Here is a 25,700-nt window from a genome sequence, read left to right on the forward strand (position 1 = left end):
CCCCCAAAATGATATTTATTTGGCCACGGACCCCATCTCAAAATATTTAGTTCTAGGGACCCCCCCAGAAGCAAAATTTGAGTTACAATCGTTCGCTTTGAAAATACATATATTCAAAGATTTGCACACATTTTCACGACTTTTTCATTGCTAAGCATTCGATAATTCTAGGCCTAAATGGGTCATACAAAAAACGTTAAACACTGGTCTAACGTTAGCTGTCATTACTCTCACCTTCAAACTTGGTCTTCAGAATGAACTCCTTGTAGAACCTCTTCCCGTTGCCGGGCTTCATGGCGTCGCACACGCCGGACGCGTTGCCGCACACGGCCTGCCTCATGTTGTGCAGGCCGTACGCCATGGCGTACACGGCGTTCACCACGAACATGATCTTGGACTCCTGCTCGAAGGTGCCGTCCCGGAGGCTGCGCTCGCTGCAGCCGTGCTCCTCCAGGCTGCAAGGCAAGGTGAGGCAACGTTTATTTTAGGACATCGGACATCGGCCATTATCTCTCCGATGTATCTGTCTTTAATAAGTAATATAAGAACACCATTTCATGACATTTATCCACGCAGACCCAAAACCTACAATATATTGTCGTTGCCCATAAGGATCCATTTGGTTTCATTTTACACTCATAAGTTAAAGATCTTATAAACGGTCCATTTGGTTACCAAATCTCCATCATTTAGCTGGGGACCACCTGGAAACCCCTCAAGGTCCACTGGTGGTCCCCGGACCATTGGTAAAAAAAAGGGAAAAAAAAGGTTTTGAAGGTAAGACGTTTTTGAAATTTAGGCTATTTATTATTATTAAATATTATTACAAAACATTGGTTAAACATCGGCAATCGGTGATCTAGCACTCTCCATCGGCAAACATCGGCATCGGTCGGGCTCTAAACAGTATCGGCTAAATTGTTATTTTAAACGGTATCGGCCAAGAATTTCCATATCGGTACATCCCTAGTTTATTTGTATATAGCAGTGGTTCTGAAACGTTTTCACCCACGGACACATGTCTTTGACTTGGCCAAATACTAGATTTTTGTTACGTACCATTATAATGTGTGTCTTCAGGTTTTCTTCTGAATATGTATGACACTGATTTATGACACTATGGCACACTGGGAGTCCACTATTGGTAGTGGTTCTCAAATGTTTTATTTGCAAGGACCCCCATAAGAGAGTAATGGGGGTGAGTGGGGGAGAGTTACGGGTCCATTTGGTTCCATTTGGACCCTCTCAGAGTTACAGACATGTTATGGTCATTTAGGGCAATCTCTTTGTTTCTGTTAATATTATTATCCGCAAATTTTTATGTCAGTGAACAAGCATGGCAATGACCCTTGCTCTGAGTGTACAAAGGGAACCAAAGGGACCTGTAACGGTCAGACCCATAATGGTCCATTTGGACCCCGGACCTCGAGGTTGAGAAAGAGTGATTTATTTACATAAAACATTAAGCAGAATAAACACATAAGGAAGAGAGCGAGAGAGAGAGAGAGAGAGAGAGAGAGAGAGAGAGAGAGAGAAAAAGGTAAACTACTGTATTCTCTCCTTAATCGGAAAACGTATTCAGGAGATAAAACTAAAGAAAAAGAAAACACCACATAAAAGGACATTTGAACACAATTAAAACTAAAACAGCCGGGGGTTAGAATCTACTGGTGATATTTGTCACTGCGCGTACTCCTACGGGCTGGGAGGCGAAACCTCGCAGCATGGAGTGGGGGGCTCCTCACTGACAGGTGAGTCAGTAGGACACAACAGCAGTGACAACACACAGACGTGTGTGGGGAAGAATTAATTAGCTTAACGACTAATTGGGGAGAAAAAAAGTGGTAAAAACCTAAAGAAAAAAAGGAAAAATAAATAAATAAATCAAGTATGAGTAACTGGAGTCAGTCTGCTTTGCAGATGGGCGTGGCGTGTGGTCTTCGAATGGAGTTTCTACCGTAATTACACTACTTAACACATGGGAAGCCAAGGTTTCTAACATTTCTAGCTGTTGCTGCTGCCGTCGTTCACTTACGCTTTCACTTACACTTTCACTTACGCCGTCGTTCACCTCCGCCCTCCAGGTGTCCCTGGAGGGCGGAGGTGGTCCGCGATACGAGCCACTCGGCCGTCCCACGCCGATGCTCCAAAGTCGGATAGGAGTGGAACGGCTGCCGCCCGTGCCCCTGGTTCTCTCTCTATATATATCCCCATATCCCCTGTTATATCGCCAGGGCAGGGGTACCTGGAGGCAGTCCGCGGTCGAGACCCCAAACCCAAAGACGGATGCGAGTGGAGCGGCGAGCCACTGGTTCTCTCTCACAGCACTATCGAAGACCTTTCCCACACAAGTAACTCCCATTCGACACAAGTAACTCCCAACTCCCACAAGTAACTCCCAATCTGCGCAGCAGCACAGAATCCGCCGCCATCTTTGCCTCCAGTTACTCCTGTCTCAAATAAATAACTGAAAGATACAGTGAAATTACAGTGCAGAAAAAGAAAAAAAAACTAAATAAAAGGCAATGCTAAACAGAACGGTTTTTAGCAGAGATTTTAAAAGCGCCGCGGCGAACCTGCAGCCGAAGCGGTGCTCCCAGAACTCCTTGAACCAGGGGTTCCTGGTGTTGGCGTAGGGCTTGAGCTTGGTGAAGTAGTCCTCGAACTCCCGGATGGGGTAGGAGGCCAGCTCGATGGTGAAGGCCCCGTTTGCAGCCGTCTCGCTGCCCCGCACCATGCTCTCCTGGGCGCCCCAGCCGTCGCTCGCCACCCAGGTGAAGGTGACGTTCATGCGCGTGGCGGCCACCAGGAGCTCGCGCGCGTCCTCGCTGCGCGTGAACAGGATGACCACCTTGGCGTTGGACTTCTGCTGCAGCGAGCGGATCACGTTCTCGTAGCCCTGCCGGCTCATGGAGCGGCTCACCTTGAAAATATAAGAAATTATTTTAAAAATGTCGTTCTTTTTTGTGCCCTAAATTCACAAACACCCATTTGTGGGTCGCGGACAGATTTTTTATGGGTCCCTTTGTTTTTTGTTTCCTACATTTAGTTTTGTTAATATTATTGAAAATATAGGCCTATATATAAAAATAAAAATAAAACATTCCCAAAAAAGCTTCTACTCCCCTATAAGCCCCTATAATATCACTCTGGATAAGAAAATACCAAAAATGTAATTATTAATTGATCTGCTAACTCCATATTTTGCCCCCTGGTCGGTTTGTGATGAATTGTGAGCATTTTGTTTTTAAAAGCTTTTCGCTTTTAATGACATGCCCAAAAGGGGGACCGACCGATTATTAAATGTTTACTCATCTAGTGCCTATCCCAAAGATTTCCGGGTGGTTATTTTCATGTCCGTGGTGCCTTCTAACTAAAATACTATACAAGATAAAAGCTCACTTTCTTTTGCAGGTGAAAGTAGGCATTCTAATCTTCATTCAGAATGAAATTTGCTCATATCTTACTATTTTTGGATTCGCTGTGGCTCTGCAGATTTGTGGCAAAATGGTCAAAAAATGCTGGCACATATACCCACCCAAATTGGAAAAGATGCTGGCACAGGGAAACTAGGTAAGTCTGTGTGAGCACTTGACATTTTTATGTCCCAATCAATCAACTCAGTGCACAACCCCTTTGAAGTTCAAAGAGATCTCTGGCAGAGCTCCCCCCTCCCCTCACAGACCTTTCTGTCCCTGAAAGGGATGAATGTCAACATAAACAATGGAATAGAACCAAAATACAGCCAGGGGGATGTGGCTTTCTGCAAGGAAACATATAGCGATAAAGGGAAATGACGTTATAATAAATGTGTTATATTAAAACCCATTTAGAACGGGTACACTGTATTGTGTATCATTATTTTATGTTTTAACTATTGAAAAATAGCAGATATACAAGCTCACAGCGCGGCACCGAGTGCCGCGCTGCGAGCTTGTAGATCTGCTATTTTTGAAAAATCGTGATTCTATAAGTGTCTTTTGAATCCTTCTAAGGTTTTTTGAAAATCCCTATGTTTCTATGTCAGCAATCTGGCCAGCCATCGTCAAAGAAAAGGTCCTTTTCACTTAACTGGAGCTCAGTTAGTCTGTTCTTGAGAGACAACTGTGTCAGTGGTTCTCAAACCTTTTCATGTGAAGGACCCCCAAATTGATATGTATTTGGCCACGGACCCCCATCTCAAAATATTTAGTTCCAGGGACCACCCTGAAGCAAAATTTGAGTACAAACGTTCGCTTTGAAAATACATATATTCAAAGATTTGCACACATGTTCATGACTTTTTCAAAAATAGCAGATCTACAAGCTCGCAGCGCGGCACTCGGTGCGAGCTGTGAGCTTGTATATCTGCTATTTTTTCACTGGTTAAAGCATTCAATAATCCTAGGCCTTAACTCTCCTACTGCCAGATTATTTATTTATTTATTGGGTCTGGCGCCATCAAAAAGCGGCTTACCTTTGCGACGTTATAGTAGATAGACAGACAGACATTTATTTATTTTTTTTTTATTTTTTTTGGTTGTGCAATAGTGCACTTTGGTCTGCCAGGCAGCAGAGGGCGGCGTCATGCGAGAATGAATGTGAATTGTCCTGCTATGTGTTGCCGTACATTCAGAGCAGTCACTGGCTACAGAGCCTCCGGGCCAGAGGAAATCAACAAGGAAGTGAATTGTTCTCCGTTGATCTAACGCATAATGGATTTTTTACACCATCACAGCGGAAAATGTGTTTACAGTAAACGGCCGCGCGACCCCTCATCAGCTTACAGTCATCAGACGAACGAACCGAACGAGCGCCGTATTGGCATCGAGTTTCTGTAAAAAATGGGGCGAGCGTTATCGTTCAAAGCGTGGGGAGAGTTAATGGGTTAATAAAGATGACTTTACTTGACTTGACTCACCTTGGCCGAAGTGGCGATACAGATCTGGCGAGTGCGGGCCTCCTGTTGGAACGCATCGATGCCGGTCTCACCATAGTCGCCCTCGGACGCCACAGTCGACACATAGGTCCAGTTGAAGTAGCGCAGGATCTCAGCCATGGCCTTGGCCTGGTAGAAGTCGGGAGGCACGGTGCGAGCAAAGTAGTCGTAGCGCGTCTTGTCGCTGAGCTTCGCACTGGTGGAGGCGTAGCTGATCTGAGGGATCTGGAACAGGCGGAGTAGGTTGGCCACCTGGAGAGAGACACAGTAGGAACTTTAGTGTCCAAAGAGAAGCTTAGAACGACATACAGTATCTCGATAAAAGTAAGACGCTCTAAGGCCGAGAAGCGACCGTCAGGTCACGCGGGAAAGCAGCTGACTGAGCAGCGTGTTAAAGGTATATTCAGTGATTGTATTTCATTCAAATAAAAATATATTTGGTACATTTTCCATTCATTCTCCTCACTAGAATGTGTGCTGACCATATAAGGACTTCCCCTGTGTTGCGAGCATAGCTAGATTCGGTTTTCAGAGGTGGCCAGCCAGTCCTCGACTGGCTGGGTAGAGAATGGCCGTAGTTATGTTATGATGTTTAGTTATGATGGTCAAAATAAAAGTTTTGAGAACCACAGTCGCTCTGAATTAAGAACGTCTGCTAAATGCGTCTGCTAGATAGGCAGAATGGACAGGCGGTCCATCATTTACTTTATTCTGCTTCTTTCTGGTGATATTGAGGTTCATCCAGGGCCCGTAGTCACTCGGCAAGCCGCCCGTCTCACGAGGGAACAACAACTGCTTTCGGAGACAAAGAACCCCAGCGGTGGTAACATCGATACGGGTTCTACTGGTTACGAGTGCTATGGCTGCCCACGCGGATCTCTGCAGCAGAGCTCCAGCATCGAGGCTACTCGTGACCAGCTCGCGGCCGTGGTTTCCGAGCCGCCGCCCGATAACAGCGCCGACGTGGACCTGGATGTCCCCCTGGATGTCCCCCTGCCGCCCCCCACCGTCACCGAGGAGGCTGGTGCACAGTTCGCAGCCGCTGCAGCCGCTGGATCGCCGGAGATGTCCGTCGAGCCGGATGCCCCCCCGCTGGTCCCGCCACCCACCAGGGATCGAGATCAGTCGTGGCTGGCGCAATATCTTGGCTTTGAAGCTGTCGGCGTCGCCACATCGACCCCCCGTGCGGTCGAAAAGGCATGGATCTCCTCCTGTTTGAGCTCACAGTCAACAAAGGAACCTGAGCTTCCCCCCACCCCCACCCCCACCGCTCCCACACTTCAGTCTCAGCTACAACCGGACTATGATGACCACCTCCCCCCCACGACAAACTTTCCTGTCTCGGTCGAGGACAAGGAGCCCCCCTGCTCCGACATTGGTTCGATCACTACAGAGAACATGCACTCTGTTGTTTTTGCTAAACCAGGACTTCATCTAGTCCACTTAAACATCAATAGCTTGAATCCCAATAAACTGGAGCAAATTAAGGGAATGTTTCATGACGGTAAGGTAAAGATTTTATCCTTCTCTGAAACTAAACTTGATGACTCGTTTACGGATGCTAGCATTGAAATTGCCAACTATACTGTAATCAGAAATGATAGAAACAGGTGTGGAGGCGGAGTTTGCATGTATGTGCATAATGATGTCAATTTTATGCCCCGTCCAGACTTACACCACAGTTCTCTTGAAACTGTATGGATTGAGGTAATCTTTGAACATGCAAAAAACATACTAGTATGCGCTGTCTATAGACCACCTGATCAGAATGACTTCTTTGAGCTGTTTGATGAGAGCTTAGCAAAGGTGGACGGTACTGAGTGTCACATTTTGGGCGACTGGAATGTGGACATTTTGCGTAAAGACGCACCCATGTTCAAGTCCTTTGATGGGTTATGCAATCAATACAGCCTCACTCAGCTTGTCACAGTACCCACCAGGGTGACAGAGCACTCTCAAACCCTCATAGATCTCGTCGTAACCACTGACAAGTCCAAAGTCACCGCTAGCGGGGCTATTGTATGCGGTCTTAGTGATCATTATATGATCTACTCTACCCGTAAAATACACAAACCCAAGGCTAGTGGCCACAGAACTGTCGTTGCTAGAAGCCTGAAGAACTACTCCAGTGAGGCTTTTAATCTCAAACTAGCGGGTGTAGACTTTTCCCCAGAGCTACAGTGTACAGATGTCGAAGAAGCATGGTGTGGTTTTAAAACCAAATTGACCAATGCTCTAGACGACGTGGCCCCCTTGAATACCACCAGGGTTAAAGCCCGCCAAGAGCCATGGTATAACTCAGATATTGCAGAATCAGCTAAACTCAGAGACAAAAAATACGATGAAAAACGAAAGTGCTGCAAAAAGCTTAGAAAAAAATACAACCATGACCTCAAAATCCACATTGAGCATCTTACTGCTCAATGCAAGAAACTTAGAAACCAGACAACCGCCCTAGTTAGATCCGCCAAAAAAAACTACATCGACGACAAAATCGAGGAATACAAAAACAAACCACGAGACCTATGGAAGTTGCTTAACAACCAATTAGGCTTAAAATCAAAAACCATATGCCACAACATAAACATCAAAACGGACGCCGCTCTCATTTCTGACAAAGGAGAAGTGGCTACCCATCTTAACAAAACCTTTACCACCACAGCCCGTTCACTGGTCGAAAGACTGGTCGCCCCATCTGGGCGGTATGGTGAAGAATTTGTTAAAAAATTCTACAAAAAACTGGGCGTCAGAAAAGACAGCTTTAAACTTTCCACAGTGACAACTGATGAAGTGTTTAAAAAATTGAGCGCCCTACCTCAGCACAAGGCCACTGGCCTTGATAAAATCCCAGCTAGATTTCTCAGAGATTCAGCCGCCACCATTGCTCCAATCATTACCCACATAATTAACCTTTCCATCGAACAGGGTCATGTCCCCCAGGACTTCAAACTAGCAAAAGTAACCCCCCTGCACAAAAAAGGTAGCAAACTAGACCCTGGAAACTACCTCCCCGTTTCCATTCTTAGCTCCATATCCAAAGTCATGGAGAAAATAGTCTACGAACAGATTGCAAGTTATCTCGATGAGAATAATCTGATTTACGAGTTCCAATCTGGATTCAGAAAATCCCATTCCACTGACACATGCCTTCTCTATTTGACTGACCAAATCAAACGCGAAGCGGATCAGGGCAAATATAGTGGCATGGTCATGATGGACCTCCAGAAGGCATTTGACACCGTGGATCATGCTATTCTGATTGAGAAACTAAAAGCCATCGGTCTTGACAGTGCAGCAGTGAGCTGGATGCAATCTTACCTGGTGGGGAGGGAACAGGTGGTGGAGATTAACGGTACCCTGTCCCCCCCCCTCCCAGTAAGCTGTGGAGTTCCTCAAGGTAGCATACTGGGACCTCTGTTGTTCCTAATATACGTGAACGACATGGCATCTGCTTGCGACTGCAACCTGTTCCTGTTCGCGGATGACTCGGCTCTCCTAGTCTCGGGCAAGGACCACTTGCAGGTTGAAAAGACACTTAACTCTGAACTGAGTAAGATCTGCACATGGCTTAACGACAACAAATTATCAATTCACCTGGGCAAAACCGAGTCCATCCTCTTTGGATCGGTTTTGGATCAAAACCGAGTCCATCCTCTTTGGATCAAATCATAACCTCAAAAAGGTAGAGAACTTCACAATCAAAGTGGGTGACAAGGTCATAACACGAAAAAACGAAATCTCTTACTTAGGATGTATCCTTGAAGCTAATCTTTCCAGCGAAAAGATGACTTCAAAAGTAATACAAAAAATCAACCAACGAACTCGTTTCCTACAGAGGATCGCCCCAATGGTCAACTTCAACACACTGAAGACCATAGCTGGTGCAATAATCCAGCCCCTCTTTGACTATGGAGTCCACGTATGGTATCGTGACGCCCCACAAGCCCTAAAAACTAAACTCCAAACAGCCCAAAATAAACTAATTAGGGTCCTGCTTAACCTTCCCAATCAGACTCACCTCACCGCTACTCACCAGTTAAGAGTGGGGTGGCTCAGAGTAGATGACAGAGTACAGCAACTTGCAATGGGCCTGGTGTACAAGATACACTACACCACTATGATACCCAAGTACCTGTCAAAATACTTTATAAACGTTAAGGATGTCCATAATTACAACACCAGAGGCAGTGCCACAGATCACGTTCAACCCAGAGTCAACTCAAAGAAAGGGTCGAACTCGTTCTTCTGCTACACCACAAAAATGTGGAATGCCTTACCGAAGGCCATAAAGGAGTGTGGATCACTAGCATCCTTTAAAATTGCCCTAAAAAACCACTTACAGGCAGCAGCCGTTCACAACTGGTAAAAACCTAGCCCAACCCTACCCTCCCTGCCCCTTCCTTGTATATACTGTACTGATTGTTTAGACTTACTGTTACCTGCCCCTTCCTTGTATATATTGTATATACTGTACTTACTGATTGTATAGACCTACTGTTTTCTTTTTTTTCTTTACATATCTACTGCATAGTACTGTGTTCTATTTGTCTGTCATTCAATGTTATATGAGATACTTTAATGGTTTCCTGTTGAAATAAGCTGAGTCTTTTCATGGATCTCCTTTTAGTAGACCTTGTACCAGTGAACTGTACCGTCATGAATCTGTACATTTTCCTATGCAAACTTCTAATAAAGCCTTCAATCAATCAATCAATCAATGCCTAGATTGTAAACTACTGAACTCATAAAATGCCACAGTCTCGAAGTAAATCAGTATTATACATATCCTGAAGCTGGAGACGTAGGCCTACCGATATTCAGTGATTGGGTCTAATGATCAAAACGAGAACATTATAATGGTGTAAAAAATCTATAAAAAACGAAACATTTCCACACTGGAAAGGCCAGTAAGGGACAAGATGACCCCCGGTCACTTTCATTATCACTGATTACGCCTTTAACTAAAACTTACGTAATAATAGTGATGGATAGTAATAGTGAGGATCCACTTTGCTCCATATTCACCAGTGTGCACTTAAACATCAAAGTATAAAACATCAAAAAACAACTTAGTGGGGGTATTTCTGTGGCCTGCTGGCGATGTGCACAAGAAATGTGGGGCTCATTGGTCCAACAGTTTGCGCTGAGGACACAGACACACAGGCACATGCACCGACACTCAGAGACACAGACACGCAGGCACACATCGTACACACGTTCTTATCAATATTTGGCTAGACACCTGCAGAGCCACGCTTTAAAAATAATAACAATGGTAAGCTTGTGCATTAGCATCACTGCATCAACAAAACCTGCAAATAGTGATGAAATACCCTGTAACATTCCCTCCCTTATGACTCATTTCAATCACATTAATCCAGATGTGATCCTACAGCATATTGTTGCTGTCAGGTAAAAACCTTGTATCTCGATATTTCAACGTTTTTTACATGTTTTTTTCCCCCCGTAAATTAATACTCTACTTAATCATACTACAGTGTCGCTCAAAAGTAGTGAAAATAGATCTATAAGCTCACAACGCATCGCTATAAGACACATTGTGAGCTTGTATATTGTCTATTTTCACTATATTCTTTTCATAATAAGAAGAAAGGAAACATTTCGGATGGTTTTGGACCGTTGGTTTCCACCCAGCAGTGAGTCAGTCTATCAAGCTTTCCTCTCTGTTCAGACATTCAGACTGCAGGCCAATCTGATTTGTTTCTCCAACAAATTGTCTTGCTCGCCAAAAATAGCAGATCTACAAGCTACGATGCATTGCGATGTGACATGCTGTGGGCTTGGAGATCGAATATTGTCAGCGAGCGACACAATCGCTGCCGCGTTAAGTGGTCAGATGAATCAATTGATCGATTATGTTTTTTTAATGTTACATTATAATAAAATCCTAGTATTTTGCCAATTATTTGGGGGCCCACTAGTAATATCCTCACAGCCCACAGGTTGACAACCGCTGATCTAGACCAGTGGTTCTCAACCTTTTCAGGCCGCGACCCCCAAAACATATATATATATATTCATATTTTAACTGGGGAGCCCCCACCCTGACGAGCACTTAGACTTGAGTCATTACATTTTGTATATCACGGTTCTAAAAGAGCAGATCTACATGCTCACAATGCCTCACATTGCGAGGCGTTGTGACCATATACTGTAGATCGACTTTTTTCACAATTTCTAATATTTGACAATTTGGCCAATGGTTAAATTGACTCTTTAGAAATGTGCTATACACTTAAACTTTATGTTGGTTTGTTTACTGCACATTAAGCTAATCATCTGGGGACCCACCCAAAATAATTCGGGGACCCCCTAGCTGGGGGTCCCGACCCACAGGTTGAGAACCGCTGGTCTAGACCGAGACACATGTTTAGAATTCAGATGTGAAGTCGCATTTCCAACCCAACCATTGCTATCTGACCTGTATCCACTCAGGCAGAGAGCTGACTGTCCGTCAGACGCCTCGGGCACCCGTGCACCTCCGTGCACTTCTCATCTCAAATCACACACTATCTGTTTATCCACCTGTCAAAACACCCACTGCACTAGCAGCAAGTGCCACAGACTGAGACACTTACCTTACAGTACCACATCACAACAGCAACAATATGTATTTTGCTATTCCAAGAGTTATAGTCATTCAATTTATATGATCTACAACAGGGGTTCCCAAACTTTTTTTAGACCCCATAAATATTTTTTTAATCCGAGGCACCCCTACATTATAATTTTCACTCCCATCACCTTATATTTATAGCATATCGTCATTGTTGGGTTTGTCAAAAACCGTTCGTTTGTATTTATCATCTATAAAATGTACTAAACTAGTGAAAACAGCAGATCTACAAGCACACAACGCCTCGCATCGCGAGGCGTTGTGTGCTTGTAGATCGGCTGTTTTCACTAGTTTTGTGCAACAGTCTTGTATGATGAAGCAGGGCTTTGCTTTATCAAAAGACGTACACATTTGAAACTTGGAGATAAGAGGTTTCTGCCCGACAGTGACGATATTTTAGTGAATGTTGTGAGGAAAACATTGAGATAATAGCCATTTTGGTTAGAACTGACTGAAAATAACTGTGTATTTCAAGTTTAAAATGAGAGTAAATATGTTTGTGTCCAAGTGGCCAAATAAATTCCAAATATTATTAAATGTGTCCCGATCTCATTGACAGCCAGTCATCTCGGCAAGTACAGCTTTAGACAGGGACTGAAAATACCTTTTTTTTTTTTCTCACTAAAATGTGATAAAGCCACTAAAGCATTTCATAAATTTCAGGCTACATTTCACTTAAACGCCAGAGCTTAACTCTGCATGTAAATAAGACTTTTTTAAATTAATGTGAGAGATCGGTACATAATTCTGTTATTCCTCCCAGTTGATATTAGCTAAAATGCTAACTAATGCTAACAAAATATGCCTTTGTTAGCCGTTTGTAGCCAAATGCGGTAATATCGGGACTCCATTACTTAGCGATGCAACCCACAGTATTTATCACATTAATTTAATGCCACGTGTGTTCCAAATGAACAATTATTAACCACGTAATGTATGATTTAGTGTATTATTTTATTTATTATTCTTCCGCCGTTCTTCCGCTGTTTCTTCTTCTACGCTGGTGAAAATGATCCGTTCCTGCCTGGAGACGTCTGTGACGTATGCGTTTGTCTTCCGTGAAGCTCCGGTGCGGAAGCTTCCTTTGTCACTGAGTTAGCTTAGCATTGAATAGATCAGTGTCGTCGTAAACTATCTAGTTTTAACGTTCAGGGCGTTTGTTTTTTTGGACAATAAATTGACAGCCAAGAAAACATGGATGGAATGCAATCGTTCACTCGCCGTCGGAAAGTTGACTTTAGAGTAGACTATTCTGGTTGACTGGCTATGAGTGGCTAACGGCTAACGCTAGCTAGCGTTAGCTAGCGCTAGCTGCAGGCTAACGCAGGCATCGTATAAACAAATAAAACGTGACCCAACTCTATTGTTGCTCTCTTCTACAAGCTCACAACGCGAGGCGGTTAAGCCTGTAGATTGTGTTTTATTATCAGGTCAGATTATCCTTCTGACTGAAGTTACACAAACACTCATGTAACATGAAGCACTTAGTTAGCTATTAGCAATTAGCATAGCTACAGTTATCTATTGTTAGATGTTAGATGTAGGCCTATAACAACATTACGTGGTTAATAATTGTTCATTTGGAACACACGTGGCATTGAATGAACAGGATAAATACTGTGGTTTGCATCGCTAAGTAATGGAGTTCCGATATTACCGCATTTGGCTACAAAGATAAGATAAGATTGGTTACGAAATAATTCACACACAGTAACCAGTGGTGGAAAAAATAGCTGATCTACATGCTCACATGCTCTGCTATTTTCAAATTACCAAGGTATAAAATAGGGCTAAAGTGGTCCGTGCATGTTTTATAATATTATAATTTATATCTGCAAAGTAATTAGTAACTAAAGTTTTCAAAAATTGTAGTGGAGTAAAAGTACAATATTTGGAACCGAGATGTAGTGGAGTAGAAGTAAAAGTATTGGAAATTGGATTTACTAAAGTAAAGTAGAAATAGCCAAGTTCTCTAAGTTAGAGTGTATTTAAACGTTTGTGTTCTCATGCCAATAAAGCTTTTTGAATTGAATTGTGCCTCTCTACTTCCCCATGTGGCGGAGTCACGTCATTGCAGGTTAGAATTATATTTAAAAGGTAAATATCTCAGAAGTAGTATTTTAGCATGGCATCATTCTATAAGCCATATCTTCAAAACTGTTGGGTCAATCTCCACAACCAATATATCATTTTGTAGCTATGATCCCCAGCTTTCAAATGAAATGAAAAAATGAAAATGAAAAAAATTGCAATGACTGGCTCTCAGTGAGATTGGGACACAAATGATCTCGTGGCACCCCTGGACTGCCGTCACGGCACCCCAGGGTGCCCTGTCACCCACTTCGAAAACCCCTGATCTACCTTATGGAATCAAGGCTCACACAACACCTGGGTAAATGTCTAGATTTATTTGTGGAATAAATAATTATTTTCATTTGAACTTTGGTCATTTTGAAAAATTACAATATTTCCCAGGTTGTCTCCTGAGGTTTTCAGGAGAGTGGTAATCTCCCATGATGCATCAGTGTAAGTACTTCCTCCCCCAGGCGATCTGTGGGCTCCCCGACCAAACACGCATCCCTGTGGATCTAATTGTGGCCGCACCTTTCCGCAGTAAATCCTGTTACAATTCCCATTGCTTTATCCATCCTACTCCTACCCAGGAGAATTATTAACCGTTGCTGTCAATCCATTTTGCGATGTAAAAATATGATCTTCTTCATGAGCGCATGAAATATGCACAGTGCGTGTGATCCTTGATTGTGTAGTGTAGTCCGAAGTGCAGCCCCATTACGTGTCGCGTTGTGTTTCAGGCTTGCAGATCAACTACTTTTGATGCTTTTGTGTGAACAAATTAATACCCAATGAAGCCAGTCGATATGACATATGGCCCAGGTGCGTGCAACCAAGACTGTGGGTGGAGTAACACAGCAAAATAAAGAAATAAAGAAAGAAAGAAAGAAAGAAAGAAAGAAAGAAAGAAAGAAAGACATTCTGACAAGTTAGGGCAACTAATATGAGATTTCTACCTGACAGCAGCGATATACCCGCCGGTTTTCTCTACTCTCTGCCAGTTTGTGAAAATGTTTTTCGATGTGAGTATGTGAGTATACCTGCTCTGGCTTTTAGCCTCCTGCCTGTGTTTTTCTGAGCAATATCCTCACAATCCTGTCTTGCCGGCTCCTGTGGGGTTTTGATCGAGTGTTTTTTTTATTTTATTTTATTTTCTACCTGCCCTTTTGGACTGCCTGCTGGCTCAGTATGTGCTCTCTCTTAGTGCTTGGCGTGCACATTGGGGTCCCCCTCTCCACTCACATCCTGACAGAACCTTGCTTTTATAGCTGTCAACATTTCACTGAGGGACCAGCGCTATAGTGGAAGAAGTAGGCTACTCAAATGTTCTTTTCTTAAAGGAGAGGTTTTCTTACCTTTAGTCGGTGTTGTTCTATCCCCAAAAGAATAGTCTTTTTGAGAAGAGCCTTTGGTTACAATGTGTGTTTTTTTTGTTTTTTTGTTAAATGTCTGTCGTACATAGTGAGAGTAGTGACACACACTGTCATTTTCACAGGGCACTGCCATTATTATTTACAAAACGCAGATCTTTGAACTCAAGTTTGAAATCACGTCTTGCAAGACTTATGGGTGCACACAATATTTGCCTCTGGGATGTAAGTATGAATGATTGAAAAATGGAAATATTCACATGATGCTTTTACTTAAGTACTTGAGTACAGTAAATGTAATTAGTTACTTTCCGCCAAAAATGAGGAACCAAAGTAAAGCCTAATTCATATTTTGTCGCGACGGCGCCATGCACCAAAAATAGCATGTAGATCTGCCTCTTTTTTCAGTGAATAAATTAGGCATGACATCTGCGTCCTTGAAAAGAGATGCTGTCTGCCAGTTTAACTCATCAAACCGTTTGTCGTTTCTCACTCATCCCGGCCTTGAGGGACATATTAAGGACAGCAGCGTGTGTGAAATTGAGGATAGGCAAGACAGGCTTAAGTGGAGCATTTTGGGGCCGGGAATTAACCCCGTTAGAAATGTGAAACGCCATCAGAAGAGATCGCTGCTATTTATCCACATTAAAAGGCGCTGTAAGTGATATTTATTGGTTAGAATCAGGGAGTGAGAACCCATTTCTCAGCTTCGATTTTTATAGTGTTCCAGTTCCCGTTTTCCGATGTCATTTGTTCATCTGCTATCTTGTTGAGATCTCGCTCCTGATTGGATACATTTGGTATCCCAGCCTGAACAGGGATTTTCGATTCACTTATTGGGCTGGAGAGATAGGGAGACCCATGTATCTAGCAGTCAATACTATCAAAATATAGCTATTTAACACTTATTTTTTTTAACAAAGCACCTTTAAAGCTGCAATCCCTATTTTGGGCATGTCATCATAGGCGAAAGTTCTCACAAAATCGGGTATGCCTACAGATATGATTAATATATCGTCGTTGTCGGGTGGAAACCTTGTATGTCCAAAACCGTTCGTTTTGTGTTTATCACCTAAAAAATATACTAAACTAGTGAAAACAGCCGATCTACAAGCACACAACGGCTCGCACTGCAGGTGCGACGGCCTTGTATGACGAAGCAGGGCTTTGCTTTGCGAAAAAACGTACAAATTTGAAACTTGGAGATACGAGGTTTCCGCCCGACAGTGACGATATCCTTGTCCTATGCCAGTGTCACGTGGCAAAAAATAGCCGATCTACAAGCTCACAAGTAGTTGCGATGCGGCCATGTTCTCATTAAGCCAGTCTGACAGGTCTATTTCAGAAATGGTGTACAGAAATGAGCCTGCAGTGAAAAACAGCACAAGCTCTGGAGGGGAAATATGTATGAGTAAATATGATGCGTTTGGACAAGCATCATTCGCCCGTTATTAGTCCTTTGCAATATCCCTGACTGAATCATAAGGCTGCGGATCTGATCATCAAAAAATAATACATCCACTGATAGAAAACGTGGTTTACTTATGTGTGGTATGTAATGAATAGCAAGGCGTGATCAAATTCCTTAATTCGGAGATACGATTTATTGGAGTCAGTCGCCTGAGGGGGGAAGTACTTACACTGATGCATCATGGGAAATTACCGCTCTCCTGAAAACCTCAGGAGAGGTTATTACTATTTATTCCACAAATAAATCTATACATTTACCCAGGTTTTGTGAGCCTTGATTTAATAAGTCAGTCACAGTACTGTTCCCATTGAATACAAGAGATTTGTATCTTCTACCTCAGAAACTTAAAAAGTCTGGGACTTATTTTAATGAAAAACATTTTACTTTGGTTATTTTAACCAATCAGTGTGGTAGAGTATAATACAATATAATGAACACATCTGCGGTGTTTGGAGGTGGTCTCCCAACTGTTCGATAAAAAAATATCGTCACTGTCGGGCAGAAACCTCGTATCTCCAAGTTTCACATTTGTATGTTTTTTCACCAAGTAAAGCCCTGCTTCATCATACAAGGCTGTCGCACAAAAGTAGTGAAAACAGCCGATCTGCAAGCACACAACGCCTCGTGGTGCGAGGCGTTGTGTGCTTGTAGATCTGCTGTCTTCACTAGTTTAGTTCATTTTTTAAATGATAAATACAAAACGAACAGTCTTGGACATATGAGGTTTCCACCTGACAACGACGATATATAAAAAGGAAACCTGACAAATATGCCACCGTGAATGCCATATATTTTAGTCTGCCAATGCCAGGCTAATGACAACAGTCATCAACTTGGTTGACAATGTCAATGAAGTTCTTCGACGTACACGGCACAACAGTTTGGACGCTAGATGCATGCACCACCATTGCTGTTGTAGTTTGGATATTGTTGCAATTACCTCTGTCCATCAGGAGAGGGAGACAATGGACATAAAGCGTACAGATTGTAGCCTTATGGTAATTACACATTTTGTTGGTGTATGCTCATTGTGTTATGTTCATTTTAGATTCCAAGGGTGCATTGTCATGTGTCATGTGTACCAGCCCTTTACCCTCAAGTCAAGGAAACCCAATCTGCATAATGCGTACACTAGGGGTTATACTACGGGTGTAATGTTGCATTGCATTTACATGTATTGCATAATTATCTAGCATATAAAACATTCCCACGTACATTAACATAGTCAAGTGAGAGTTACATGCAATGTACTAAAACAATAGTCCATTTGAAATGTCAGAAACCCAAATAGTTGTTTCCTATGAAGTACATTTTGTTGATTTGTATTAATATGCTGTCCCAGAACAATCTTGGCTTGGTTGCCCAAAATTGCCAGTTGGGCAATTTGCTATAATCCAAGATGGCTGCTAAACGCCATTACGTAAATGTAACTTTTGACCCGCTTGTCCAAGAATGATGTGAAATACCCAATTCTTTTATGGGTTTTCATGTGTGTATAATTAATTTCTACACACATTCTTTAGTTATATTTTAAATAGCAGGTACATTTGGCAAGCAGCTGATGTATGAGACGTATAGGAAGAATGAAGGAGTTTACCCACTGTCAGCCAGTAGGATTGAGATGAGCAGTGTCCAGGTACTGGTGGTACGGTATGTGTTCAACTGTCTTCAGCCCAATGCTCTATGCACTATACAATGTTCTATACATTTGTACACTTAGAGTTGGAGGCCATTTGGAACCACCTCAAGACACTTTGAGACCCACTGGTGTAGCAGGGTGTTTCCAGTGAGCCAACATGCACAATATCAGCACCCTGACTGTTGGAACAGAAGAATGGAACAGACTCAACAAAGCCTTAATCAGTATCATTGGTCAAGAGTGCTGCTGATACACCCTGAAGAGCCCTCATGACTTTCACTCAGGACACCCTTTGAGTTGTGATGCTTGCGGAACTCGGCTCCGCCTTGTTCCTGACCCGAAAAAAGCACAGCCTCTCCAATAATATTACTACAAGGGATATTTCACTTTCAAACATGTTTAGGGTCATCATCATCTACTCTGGCTTTTGTGAGCACCCTAGACGGTTTTTAAGTTGCTTGATTCAGTATTTAGATATGTGACATTCATTTTATCAGACACACCCCCTTCCTATACAAACCCAATATAACTCTATTTTAACCATTATTGAAATTGAAAACGCCCATCCTTGGTTCTGGTGACTGATAGTGTCCTTCTAATATGTGATGGGGGCGTGTTTTTTTTCTTCTCGATTATACCTTTTAATTTATTTTACCTTCATGTATTTATTTATTTATTCACTTTCGCAAAACATTATAAAATATAAAAATAAATGAAGAAACTAATTGAAAAAACACGGCCCCTCAAATACATGATTGAAAGTAAAACATCCCTTTAATACATCTTCCCCGCGCGGACAACCACTAGACTTAAGACTATATGAATATGTACTTATAACGAGTTCAACAGGCACTGCTGAGGGTGTATATTGTACGTGCATGATTCTTATTGTCTCCACCAGCCGAAGGCATGGGGGAGAGTATGTTTTCCCCTTCGTCCGTCCGTGTGTCCGTGCGTGCGTGCGTCCGTCCGTGCGTCCGTGTGTCCTCGCAGTTTGTGTGCACCTAATCTCAGTCGCCGTTGGCCCGGTCGCTGCCAAAGTGAGCACACACATTCCCTGGATGCCATTCTAGAACCTCTGCCCTAAATTTTTCAAATGGGCCTTTTCTAGCACCACCTAGTGGCCGATGTCCGCAAAACACATTTCTGTGCACTACTCTTACAGATTTTGTCCAAAAATCCTACAAATCGGTAGGCATTATCTCGACAGTCATGTGATCGACACGGATGTGTCCGATTTTGCATAGTCCATCCTGATTGGCTAAGATTGGCTTCCAAAGTTTGTAGGATTGAGCCGTTTTGAACAAAATGCCTCAAATTCCAAACGCAAAGTGCAATTATCATGAAATCGCGCACACACGTTCCCACTAGGTCGAGGAAGAAATGCCACTTCAAATTTTTGAAATCAGCCTCATGGTGGCGCTATAACAGGCCGATTTGTGGTTTTACCTATAACTCCACCGATCAGTTTCAAACTTTGTAAGCGCACTCCCTAGAGGCCAAGGATAAACCTTTGCCCTGCATTTTTCACATCAGCCTTTTATAGCGCCACCTTTGGGCCGACTTTTTTGGATATTACTCCTTCAGATTTTCTCCAAAAATAACACAAATCAGTACACAGTATCTCTATAGTCATGTGATCAAGTCTGATCCGTCTGATATTTCATATTCCATCCTGATTGGCTAATATTAGCTTCCAAAGTTTGCAGGATTACTCAGTTTTTGAACAAAATGCCTCAAATCATCAACGCAGCTTGCAATTACCGTGAAATTTGCCACACATATTCCCACTATGTCAAGGAACAAATGCTACCCTTTTCACATTGGCCTGTTATAGCGCCACCAGCAGGTAGACTTTAGCAAAATACATTTTTTGGAACACAATGCTTCAAATCATGCATGCAGCGTCCGATTGCCATGAAAGGTCTCTAAGGTGAAGAACATATGCCACCCTTTTTACATTGGCCTATTATACAGTAGCACCACCAGGATGCACGGCCTGGTGGAGACCTGTGCTCGGAAGAGCACTGCTTCTAGTTTATGTATTTGTTCTCTCGCCAACTTACAGATGGTGTTGCTTTCCATCATGCCGTATGATCTACAGTTGTTTATTTTTTCTCGCCCTGCAATCTGTCTTTTTAAATGGCTGTATATACTGTCCTTGGCGACTCAATTTCCCATAAAAGTCCCATCTGATCTTATCATCATAACTAGTATTCGGAGACTGGTGTTCGGCCCTCAGCGGAGCTTACAGCCGGGTGTGCTGTGACTCGCGTGTCTGCCTCTTTCAACATGGAAAATCCATCTACAGCATTGTGTCCCCGAGGACCCTGTGTGATAACCTGCGCCGCGCAGTCGATGTCCTACGGTAAATGACATGCACAGTGAAACCCCCACCGTGCCATACTGTACTACCATGCATCTCTCTCTCTCTCTCTCTCTCTCTCTCTCTCTCTCTCTGGGATGCATGGCATTCATAATACATTGAATGCATGTAGATCACTGGTTCTTAAACCCATTTTTCCCTGTTTCAGGGACCCCCAGTTTGATATGCATTTGGCCTCGGACCCCCCATTTGATGCAATGTTTTTTTAGGCCTATCTCTGGGATCCCCAATCTACACTGGGAAGGCGTCGGTGATGAGCAAGCAAGGAATGACAGAACTTCATTTTAAGCAGTACACCCGGGGTGCCCACTGGCCTACCGGTCCAGGCACATACCACATAAGGCTCAGTGTAGTGTGGCGCTGGTTCGACTCCCGATCCGGACTAACATTGCTACGTGTCACTCCCCATCTCTCTCCCTGTTTCCCGTCAGTCTACTGTCCAATCAATAAAGGCATAACATTAGAAATTAGTCATTCTACAAGCTCGTAATGTATTGCATTGCAACACGTTACGAGCAAAAGCTAACTTTTTCCTGATTTAGTAAAAAACATTTCAAATAGACTGACAAAATGATATATAGGTCTAGCTCAATAGATATGGATCTATAATGTTGTTTATTATTTATGGTGAAATGGAGCTTTATTGTTGATTGATGACCTCGAATCAGAGAACATAAAAAAAAATGAATGCACAGTTGGAGGTCTTTTCATTTGAATCATGTGGTGCCATATGCAGTATTGTAATGTGTTCCAAATCAGTCCATCAAATGCGCATTGATGTGTTATGATATCAGGCACCAAAGCCTCATGCTGCTGTAGCTACTGACTGCATATTGATAGAATGGCATCCATTGATGAAATGCAGGTACAAGGTTGCATTTATCATTAAACAATAGAGTTCAATTAAGCTTTCAGGTATTGGATAGAATCAACTTGAATGTTGTTGCTGTCGTGTAGAAACCTTGTACAGTATCTCCACGTTGCAAATGTTTATGTCACACGAAAGTAGTGAAAATAGTCGATCTTCTAGATCGTCTATTTTTTCGTGAAGCGACTTGGTGTAGAGGGAAAAAGGAGGGGGCCAAGTACAGACCTACACTGAAGCTTATACTTTACTTGACTATTTCCATTTTTCATTCATTTACTTCTACTCTACATCTCAGAGGCAAGTTTCGTACTACAATTATTTGACAGCTTTAGTTACTTTGCAGATGTGGATTACAAAACATACATTAACCAATTAAGACCCGTCTTATATTGTGCATTTGAAATTAGCTTTTCATTGTTTAATGGGGCATTCTGAATAAGGAGTAGGCTACTTTGGCTTTTGGTACTTTGAGTCTCTTGATGCCAATACGTTTATTCCAGTAAAAATCTGAATGCAGGCGCTGTGCTTCGTCCACCACTGAAAATCCCCTCTAATCTCACATTGCGATCAGAAGTGGCATGAAGAGTGTCGAGTGCATTATTGGCGCGGAGAAACTTGCAAGCAATGTGCTGCTGCAGGCGTGTGGTGGATTAAAGGCTCTCGTGCCATGCAGCATAGAATATGAGAACATCTTGCATTGTGTCTGTGATGTGATGGGTTTGACAGACTGTCCGCCGGATTCTCCCGCGTTAAAAATAGAATTACACAGTCTTCACGCCGCGGAGGCATCTCTGTCTTCATTCTTGGTGAGGCAGTTGCTTATGGGATTCTTTTGTGGCTACGGGCGAGCCTGTACTGTCATGCTGAATCTTACAATACGGTTTGGTTTCAAACAGATCGATGCCCACGTTGCACGCAGATCAATAGAGCGGTCTGCATTTCTATAGCGCTTTTGTCCAAAGGATACAATGAGTGCAACACTCACCCATTCACACTCACCCATTCACATGCACGCATGCACCAACAGCAGAGGCAACCACGCACTTCAATACATCTCATTCGGTGGCTGTAGTCAATCAGAAGATGATTGTGTTTACATTATTGTGACTGACTATATTGTGCTAATCACCACTTTGTGACAGATTGTGAGTGACTGACACTCTTCTTATACTGTAGGCCTGCAGCTGCTATTCAAAACAACAACCAACAGAGATGCGAGGACAGCCTCACGTTTCCAATGGGCGACATCAAAACAGAAGGTCACATACGTACGCAGATGTGCTGCAGAGAGAGAAGAGGGTAAATATTGTATGGACCTGGTATGGGTGATAATAAATTCATAATTAATGAATAGCGTATGTGAGCAGTGTTGATCTGTCAGTAGTGTACCTATGATGTTATTTATTTGTCTGTCTGTCTGTCTGTCTGTCTGTCTGTCTGTCTGTCTGTCTGTCCCACTTCAGAAAATAGCCGATCTACAAGCTCACAATGCGTCGCATTGTGAGCTTGTAGATATGCTATTTTCTAAATATTTCTATACACTTTACACATTTGAAAACTTGTGAAACTAGTCCTGTGCCTGGGGTGTGCACAGTATATGAGGGATTGAATGTAGGAGTCTCAGAAGTAATGTTGGAGCGCAATACCCGTTGTATCTGGCCAGCTCTCTTTTATGCCCATATATGGTGTTTTGAGTCCAGGCCAGTCTGTGATGTCATCTCCAAATTTGGGCACTATAGTGATGTCATTGATGTCAGTCAATGATGTCAGTTGGGCATTGTTTCAGCATGCGGCTGTTACCATGGTGGCGACACTATTTGGTGTTTAGTATCAGTGATGTCAGCATGCAGACCAGGCACGTGCACACATAAGGGGCTTGAGCCCCTGCCCTTTTACCCGTCTGTAAAAAGTGCCCTCTCCAGACCATGAATGCAGTTTTGACTATGGTGAAAGAAATGCAAATGAATGCCCTCTTTCCATACCATAACTGAAGGCAGGCATTCAAGAGAATTGCCTTGTCCAAACTATCCTGAACTTGAATGCAGCATCTTATGATGAAAAGTTGCCCTATCTGTGCAGAAATCCATGCCGTTACGCCACATTCTCCAGACTTGATTATGCTTAGTTCAATGTGGTATCAAGCACCGACGCGTTGCAACGCGCTGTGAGCTTGGAGGTCTGCTATTTTCAATATTTTCACCAAAAGGCTCTTTTTAGAAATTGCAGCCCCTGCCTCTCTAACATTCTCTGCACGTCCCTGATGCAGACAGACGGTCAGATGGCGGACGGACAGACAAGACAGTCGGTAAATAAAGCATAGCGTAAGTTTATGCAGGGCATGGGAGTCAAGTCGCTGCCAGTCTGAGTGTCAGTTGTCAGTCAGCTCTGTTCTCATACCTCATTAACATATCTGCTGGTCATTATGTCACATGACTGCCATACTCCAATCAGAGCTCTCAATCAGTAGGGAAGGCTCCTTTAAATAGAGCTTGCTTTCCCTACCAATGCTTGGTTCCGAAGCTTCGGAATCATTTGCTGCTGCGGCTGCTCTACTCTCTGGTTCTGCTCGAAAGCTTGGTGATACCATATGGTTCTGCTTTAGATACTGCTTACTGCCGTGCTGCTTCAATAGCATGCTAGCCTGCTTTTATATCTGTTGCTATCACTATGCTACTGCTAACAGTATTATGCCTAATGTTAACTACAGCTATCATGATGCACTACTTCATTAGTTCTCATTTACGTGTTTACTACTACTCATAACTTGAACAAGGTCTCATCTAAAATGTATTACTAGCATGCTTGCTTCTCAGAAGAGAAAACATTTCAACAGTATAGCATATGCTAACAGTGGTAGTAGTGGAAGCTTCAAATTGTTTGTAGCAACATAAGCTAACAGCATGCTTTGCTCTACAGTGCACCCCGAACCATGATGGCATTGGCTGTGATTTGTGCTGCCTAGAACAGTATGTGAACTGTTGTTCCTGCCCAGCTTCCAGTGCTGTTTGTCTCCAGCAGATGCCACACTGGGTTTCTTAAATCTTTAATCGCAGGGCTACACTCTGCAAACACCAGCTAGTTCGGCAGCTAATCCAACATGTTGGCCGGTGTGGCCATACTCCCTTCAGATGCATGGCTCCATGCAGGGATTCCCATCCTGCTTTAAACAGGTGTAGCCTATGCTATTATTATGCATGGATGATATTCTGATGCTATTGCTCACTTCTAATATATGCCTCTTTTCCCAACATTGCTGCTAATCATATACTAATGCTACTTTTACTCTGCAGGCAGGTTGGAACTACTGAGTATATTTGTGTATTAAGATTAATGCTTTGCTCATTCAGGAATCATGTCAAGTGTTTACAGGAGTAGCACTTCCCCTTTAAGGGCAGAGCATAAGGGGAGGTGGCTGCGTCTGGGCCTGTTTGGCCATGCAGAAGCCTGAGTCCGAGTGTTTGTTGGGGACCTGTCCTTGAGGAGTGGTTCAGCTAGTATTCGGTAAGAGTCTTGAATCAAATATTGATGCTTAGATAATTCAGTGGTACAGCATTTCAAGATGTTAGAAGTTTTATGGAGGGGGTTTAAATGTTTAATGGTTAACATATGCCTTTCATGGGTGTAAGAACTTGTTACCATGAGAGAGATTGTCATGTGCTACAGTTGAATTAGTCCATATTCAACTAACTGCCACTACTTGGAGTAAAGTAGGTGAGATTGCGGCATTCAAGCGAGGATCAAACACGCTCACTCTCACACTTGCTTAAGTATGGAAATGAAGGTTCTTGCACAGGTGATTATTTGTTTTTATAAACACCATAGTTAATGTCCTATGTGGTGGAATGGTGGAAAGTTGATAAGGGAGGTTGTTAAATGGGCAATGCATCATGGGTAGTGTAGTCTATGTACTGCTACCATACACATTCACACTGTTCTCAGTCTAGCAGTGTTGCCAGGTCTGCCCATTATAAGCAACTCGGTCTTGTTTCCCCATAACTTCTAGTTGTGGGTTGTTTTGTTCGGGCTTGTTCTGAAGTAAAGTTGCTTATTTGGCTTGCTTTCAACATCCTTCCAACATGCTTCCTGTTAGAATCAGCCTAGTCTGTGTGCAGAGTGGGTTAATTCCCTTTTTGAGCCACATGAGGTCAAGCAGCTACTGTGTGTGTAGTGTGGGGAGAGTTGAAGACTTGTTAGAAGGTTGCATGGGAAAAGTACAGTTGCATGATGGTACAGTTCTACTAAAAGGAGATCCTAGGAAGCTCTCCCTATTTACTCAGGAACCTTTGAGAGAGAGGTTTGAGTGAGGAATATTCCAGCATGGTGAGAGGCTTGTTCACT

At 43.0% G+C, this 25,700-nt stretch overlaps 1 protein-coding gene across 2 annotated transcripts in view; it reads right to left on the reverse strand.

Annotated features, from left to right (window-relative positions):
- The window catches only part of grm2b (glutamate receptor, metabotropic 2b), a gene marked incomplete at its 3' end in the record, with an annotated part of 67,435 nt that overhangs the window by 26,111 nt on the left and 15,624 nt on the right, over positions 1 to 25,700 (reverse strand). For both annotated transcript variants that reach the window (XM_080727260.1, XM_080727259.1), the window contains exons 3-5: positions 4,901 to 5,170; positions 2,577 to 2,923; positions 235 to 455 (exon numbers count right to left, since the gene is read on the reverse strand). In XM_080727260.1, coding sequence (XP_080583386.1) covers positions 235 to 455; positions 2,577 to 2,923; positions 4,901 to 5,170 — 838 coding nt within the window. The remainder of the gene's footprint in view (positions 1 to 234; positions 456 to 2,576; positions 2,924 to 4,900; positions 5,171 to 25,700) is intronic.

Source organism: Nannobrachium achirus (genome assembly GCF_963921795.1).
Source record: "Nannobrachium achirus genome assembly, chromosome: 6".
In the NCBI taxonomy this organism is placed as follows: Eukaryota; Metazoa; Chordata; class Actinopteri; order Myctophiformes; family Myctophidae; genus Nannobrachium; species Nannobrachium achirus.